Source organism: Oxyura jamaicensis, chromosome 1, assembly GCF_011077185.1.
Source record: "Oxyura jamaicensis isolate SHBP4307 breed ruddy duck chromosome 1, BPBGC_Ojam_1.0, whole genome shotgun sequence".
Classification (NCBI taxonomy): Eukaryota; Metazoa; Chordata; class Aves; order Anseriformes; family Anatidae; genus Oxyura; species Oxyura jamaicensis.
Window position 1 is genome coordinate 73753073 of NC_048893.1, and position 7001 is coordinate 73760073.

A 7001-nucleotide genomic window follows, 5' to 3' on the forward strand; every position below is an offset into this window, starting at 1 on the left:
AGAAGTCATTATTATGCCATTGCTGTTTTGATTTTGTACTTACTTCAAGCTGAATGATACGTTCCTGCTCTTTACAGCCATGCTTTTCATCAATTTCAATGGCTTTTCTCATTACTGCTGCCATTTCTGTAATTTGGTCCACATGCACTTGTAATTCCTAAGCCATATAAATAATATGACAGTTTTAGTAATCTATTTACCACATTAAAAATAAGCAAAGCATTAAGTGTGCATTTTAACTGCTTTGGCACTTAATAAAAATGTGAACAGACCTAGATTTGTGAAAAAAGTTCTAACTCTGCAGCATGAACTGCCACTGCAGTCCTGTTCATTTAAATAAATCTGTTTTGACAACCAGTTCCCTTTTAAGAATAATTTTATAAAAGAAAATATGCTTAACTGACTATACCCTTGGCAGCTTCCATGCCTTCGAGATGGCTATGAGTTAGTCATGCGCTAGCTCTGGCAAGAACCTCCGGTGTTGCAGATGTGTATCATTGTGGCTGTGCAGAAAGACCAACTTCACCTAGTAACAGCAGCATATGCGACATTCCTTCCACCTATGTGAAAGCTGATCCCAAGCCTGTTTCAGCCAGTACCAGCCTGTGGGTAGGCATTTCTCTCTTTAAAAGAGCAGGCAAAGTATTCATCCTTATTACTACATCATATATTAGGAAACTCAGATCTGTCATTAGCTCTTATCTAAGGTACTTCTGCTCAAATCCAATCTCAGCTGATCTGGGATCTGGACTCTAGGAGGTCCATGTCCTTGCTGAACTGTAAGAAATGGGTTTGCATCCTGATTGACCTCTGTGTGTACTAAACTGTCTAGAATTTTTCCTGACAAAATATATAGAAAGCCTAAACTATATATTAAAAATATATAATTAATAATTTAAAAAACTATATATTAAAAATATATAATTAATAATTTATAATTAATAATTTAAAAGAGCTCTTTTGAGTCTTGGATTTTTAATTTGTTAGATATTTAGCAGAAAAAAAAATGTGAAAATTGAGTTTTAAAAACTTACCCCCATTCTCTCCAGTAAGCACAGGTTTACTAATTATTTGTTGGAGTCACAAGCTTAAGTTATATATAGTCTAAAAATCTCAGTATTACTGAGATCTATAGGTATCTGGAACTGTAACAGAGCAGTTGACTTAAAGACCTAAGCAAAACATAAGTACATTAAATACATACACTAATGAAGTGCTACCTGATAAAAGCTTAACTAAATCAGCAGCTGGTAAGGCTGACCTACTAGACTGATCAAGTTTCCTGTTTGTACTTCCTGGCTTGGCCTGTGTAAGTTAGAACTTGTTTGTACAATGATATAAAAACGGGGGCAACATAACCTTTGAATTGATCCATTACAAAAAAAAAAAAGGCCAGCAAAGTTATTACCTTGGAATGTTGCTCTTTTAACTTCATTATTATACTTGGATCGTCTTTTTTACTTGCCATAAGCAACCTAAACATCTGTTCTCTGTATTTGCTCATTATGAGTTCCAAAGCAGATTGATGTTCTTCAAGAGATGTGCGTAGTTCTACCAATGGAATTTTAAAATTCAATTAGTTTAAGAGGAGTGAAACAAAATGCAAAAATACTTCAGCCTGAGAAAACAACCTGACTGTCCTGTCCCATCACCTCTCCTTCCACCATAAAACCTCCATAGTCTCTGCAAACTTCTTCAGTGATGACTGTCCAGGAAAATTCTTGTCCAGTCAGAAATAGTCTCATTGGTTGATCTGACTTCAGTCCCTTTAGCTGACATAAACCATCCTCAGGGTAGCTAAGGAGTTTTACTATAGAGGCTAGAATCAGTGCTGTACATTAGTTGGAAAGAAGTTTACAGATCTGTTTTAATCTGCAGCTTGATAAAATACAAGTTTTAAAAATGCCCATGTTCAAAATATACTAAGTCTGGCTTAGATTAAAAGTACTAAACAGTTCAGGGCTACATCAGCTAAGATTTTCCAAAGCAGAACTTCCCATGAAGCAAACTCAAAGACAACAAGAAAAACAGAAAATAGTGCTTTGGTGCCAATTTTGTCTGTTTGTTTTTTTGTGCTTCACAAAAGGACAAATAATTCCTGAGATAAGACGAGGTTCATACAAATTAAGATCATTGACTTGAGATCATTGCACAGTATTTTAGAGTGCCCATGGAATACCAGGAAGAATGGTGTGTTCCTAGTGTATGGAATTCCAGAAGGAATTGTACTACTGTACTTAAACCTTAAGTTTTCTTGACAGCTCCTAATTTTTTATTTTTTTAAGCAATGGGAACACGTCTCCATATAGATACTAACATTGTAGAAGCTGTATTTATATCTCCTTGCTTATAGCGAACATTAGATAAGGACTGAAACAATTGCTTTCCACAATTGTTTTTAATTGTTTTTTTTTAAATCCTGGTCCCAGTGGTGGGACGTCTGGACTCCATATTTGATTATATTATGAACAGTTAAACTGACAAGTTGAACTTAAAAAATATTTCTTCTATTAAAAAAAAAAATTGGGGACTTGATCAATGATGAAAGTCTCACTGATTAGAGCAGTGCAGGCTCAAATAGGATAGCATCTTAGTCTTACCTTTATTCTCCTGTTGCAGTTCCCTAATCTGTCTGTTTTCTTGTTGGATACCCATCACTAATGTAGACCGAGGACGATGTCTTGCTACTTCATTGAGCTCCTGAATTTCTTCTTGGTACTAGTTATGAAAAAAAAAAGTCAGCAAGTCACCAAGAACCAGTTCTAAAATGCAGTCAAAGTCTGTAACCAACAAAATAAATGCTTGTTTTTAATTAATTATATAAAACAGACAAAACCACAGCTGGCAGTACTGCCAATGTACTTACTGCCCTTTAGAAACACTTGCTTTAAAACAAATTTGATACCTCAGAGCTGTATAGTGGGCATGATTTAAACTTCAGTTAGTGCAGGTCAAATTCACCATCAGGTTATTAGAACTGATACACAGGTGGTAAAGAAAAGCCATGAGGTCCTGACCTTTGTGGCTTCCCAATTCCCTAAAGCATGTGTATGAGTACAAGTCACATGGACCTAAATGAATGAATCCTGACTCCCAGCAAGTGGGTAGATTTAATACTCACTCCTAAGTAATGAAGCTTCTGCATGACTAGTTTTACAGGGATAAAGCATATAGAATCAGATTATTGCAATGCTTTTGGACAGAAGGGACCTTAAAGATCATCTAGCTCCAACCCCAATATGTAGGGTTTTATTATTTTACAGGCTCATTAACATGGATTGAAATTGAAATGACAGGCTGAACTTCCAAGTAGAAAGACAACAGGCACCTTTATGTTTTTCGCAAAGCTCTCTAGTGAAAGTCACACTCAACCTAATGATGTCCCTTGGACAGCTTAACATCAGAATGCAAATAATAGCAAATAAGCCTAAAAGGCTTACTTAAAAGAAAACGAGACAGTGCAAAGATAAAGTATTCTGAACAGAAGGACCTATGACAAGCCTCTGTATGATGAAATCTACATGTTTGAATCAATAAAACGAGCAATATTTCACAGAAGAGCAAAACACGAGGCACCACACGATGGTTTGTAAGATACTAACCCCATTCCTACCAGTGCTCTTCACATAAACACTAGTTTTCAATATTTAAACTAGAGTAGCAGGCAAAACTTCTTTGCAGGATCAAGCTAAATTTATAAACAATCTATTTTTCGATCACAGTCACACCTACAACAGGAATACTTAGTATGGTATTAAAGGAATAACAAATTACAATACTGATTCTGTATTGCACAGTAGCACACAAAAATGTTTTAAGCAATGTGTTTCCGAGTTGTTTTTTTAATGGAGTAAACAAAGTTGTAAAACAAACCTGTTTCATTGCTTCAACCCTCTTGTTAAGAGCTGTAGTCTGTTCAATAAGAGCTTCTGCGGCATTGTCATGTTCCCTTAGCCGTTCCACCAGTGCTTTTGCATCTGCTAAGGCTTTCTCAATTGTGCAACTCATTTCTAAAGGTTAGAAATTGATTATTTTCACACTATTGCCTGTTTTAGAGAGAACCGCTATCTGTGTGAGATATATTTTTTTTTTCTAAGTTTGAAGCAGCTGAATACAACCTTCCCCTCTTCCTCAAACAGCTGTAACTGACATTTTAGATCTATGTTGTCTTCAAAGAGTAGGAAAAAATCATATACCTTAAAAATACTGTCTGCTTTTCCTGCTTTTTAATTGCTGTTCAGACCATGGATTACAGCTAGGAAATGAAAGTAAATTGTGTGTCATGAGAAGAGTACTTGATATTCTCAAAGTATTTGATATTTGAGAAGTACAGATCCAACACAAAAGAGAATGCCAAAGGACTACAGTAGGCTTGAATACTTTGATGAATTAAGTCAGCAGAGAAAGGGAAGAGCTAAAACTGACAGAGTAGAGAAAATTACTTCAGGAAAATTCCAACACCCAAAGGCTTGTGTTTTCTTTATGTATAAAAATAAACACAAGCATCATTGCATGGAATGGAATTGTAAAATGTCATTTTCATCAGGATTGAGCAAGAGAGCAACTTGGCCAAGAGAATGAACCAATGGCATAGTTAAAATACCAGCCTTCTAATTGCAGTAGTTGCTACCAGAAATTACCTAAACTTGCAAAATGCTTACACATGCTAGCATTTTCAAAGCACTGGCCTTTACACTCATTTTCTTGGACTCATTCTTGATAGATTAATTGTCAAGACTGAGACTTTCCATTCTTCAAGTTTTTGTTTTAAGAAATCTTGTGTGTTTTCTACTGAAAAGAAAATCTATTTCAACTCCTTGAACAGTTCTTCAACAATAAGACACCAATGATAGAGGCTTATTAAAGACACATGCATTATTAATTTAAGGTTTGATATTTGTTTCAGGAAGTTTTCTGTGAGAATCTATTTCTTAGCTGGGACATTTGCTGAAAGAGAGATTTTTGCAAGCATAAAATGTCAGTGAACCACTGAGATACAGGAAAAAAATAACTTGCTTCAGATTGATTTTCTGACTTTCTTAGGCAACTTTACAAATCATAGCCTAGAATCTTTGGATCCTAGGATCTAATGTCCTCTCTGAAGAGCCTGTGTACACCCCTGACCTTTCTTCAAAGCCTAACCTCCCCAAATATTTTGATTTGGTAATTTTGTTAATTGTTCCCTCTGCTCTGAGGAGCATATGTAGCATTTTGTTTACTTTTGCTATGCAGAAGGGTCTCTTCAGGACCTTCCCATCACAGAAAGGTTGAATCTTGTTTCCTGACAGAGAAGCTTGAGTGAGCAAGCTTCATGTACGCATGGTGCACAACCATGTTAAACTTTTTTCTGTAAATTGTGTGTTATCAAAAGCACCAGCATTTGGCACATACAGATTTCCTATAAGCATTCATAATGTGAATTCCTTCCTATTTATCAACTCAAGTTTTCATTTTAACTTCCATATTTATGTATTTGAGGTATCAAGTCCTTCAGCAGACTAGTACATTATCACAGGTAGTTAATTTATTTGCTGGGATTTGGCAGTTTGAGCTCTTTTTCATATCATGTGGAAAGGAATCATATTGCATTGTTTTAAGGATCTGCTTTGCTTGCACCTCATTTCTCCTTCAATTTTGGTCTCACGTTCTTGCTAGTCTACAAAGTCCTACACACAAAATATGACTTTCCATGATGGCTGACTAAACTGTTACAGACATTGATTTAATCAGATCCATATTACAAGAGAATTTGAAGGACAGTCTTTAACATTATTCACAGGCCACAAATTCTCCAGCCATCACAAACAAAGCCTCTCAGGCCTCTCTGTGAGCTGGGAACACATTTTGCATTCAGACTACAATGCAGTTAACACCTCCGATAATTTGCATCACTACTATTTTTTAAACACAGTATGTGTTCATCATCCTTTGCACTTTATCACGAGACAAAAAGAAACTCCCTTCTTGCCAAGCTGCTGCCATTCCTTCTCTCAGCAGACAGGTCAGATGTACGTGAAATTGGGCAACACAAACTGGGCAGCAGCTACCTGCTCTCACAGTGCTGAAGCTGCAGTGGGCCTCAAGCTACATCCTGTTTTTGTGCAGGACGCGTGCCTCAGGAAGGAGGCTCATTATTTGCATGATTGTAATCACAGCCCCAGAAGTTGGCTAGGGTTCCTTTGGGTGAGACAACGGCCCTGACCCATGGCATTTAAAGTTCTCTCCTCTTGCTCACTGGATGCCTATTACCAGGCAGAACAGTTGTCTTATCCTAAAAGATATCTCGATATATGAGTTAACCTGAACGTTTAGAAATTAAATACCAATGAATCAAAGACATTTGACGCAGGGCAGTTCCTGTGCATCCCTTTAATCGCGGGCAGGCTGCCTGTGGCGGTGACACTGGGTGTCCCCTGGGCTGCCCTCGGCAGGGTTGTGGGGCTGCAGACAGGTCTGTAGGTGACCGATATGGCCCGGCCCAGCCCGGCCGCTGCGACGGGCCCACTCCCCGTCACTTCCTGCCCTTCACTAATTGTTTTCCTTACCTAATTGAGCAGCGCGCTAACGAACCCAAAACAAAGACTGCTGCCCAGCCCAGCCTCCCCTTGGCTTTGCGTCCAAACCCACCTTAGGACGGCCTCACCACCCCACTCGGTTTACAGCAGTCGGGGCTATTGCGACACGAGCCACCTGTCGCGGCACGACATGCACACGAATGTTGACAGAAGCTCCCCCTACCCCCGCGGACCCCTCCCCATTTGCCTGCCTCCCCCGGCGCCCTGCACGCTGCCTCCCGCCCCGCTCACTCATGACCAGCGGCTCCAGCAGCGCCCGACAGCAGCAGACACTGTCCTGCCGCCCGCCCCGCTCTCAAATGGCGGCGGGCGGCTGCGGAGCGGGGCGGTGCCGCGCCGTGACGGGGTCGCGGGCAGGGCCTCGCCCCCCACCTCTCGCGAGAACTCCGCCTCCCGTCTCCTCTCCTCGGCTCGCTACTGGCTGCG

General features: G+C 39.3%; 1 protein-coding gene across 2 annotated transcripts in view; it reads right to left on the reverse strand.

The window, feature by feature from the left end:
- The window catches only part of FGFR1OP2 (FGFR1 oncogene partner 2), an 11095-nt gene extending 4153 nt beyond the window's left edge, over positions 1-6942 (reverse strand). Inside the window, exons 1-5 of one of the 2 annotated variants that reach the window (XM_035321530.1) lie at positions 6807-6940; positions 3874-4010; positions 2601-2718; positions 1409-1551; positions 44-157 (exon numbers count right to left, since the gene is read on the reverse strand). In XM_035321530.1, the coding sequence (XP_035177421.1) occupies positions 44-157; positions 1409-1551; positions 2601-2718; positions 3874-4010; positions 6807-6810 (516 nt within the window). In that variant the 5' untranslated portion in view covers positions 6811-6940. Of the gene's footprint in view, positions 158-1408; positions 1552-2600; positions 2719-3873; positions 4011-6806 lie in introns of both variants that reach the window. The other variant, XM_035321541.1, reaches the window with a different exon arrangement.
- Between the last annotated feature and the right edge of the window lie 59 nt (positions 6943-7001).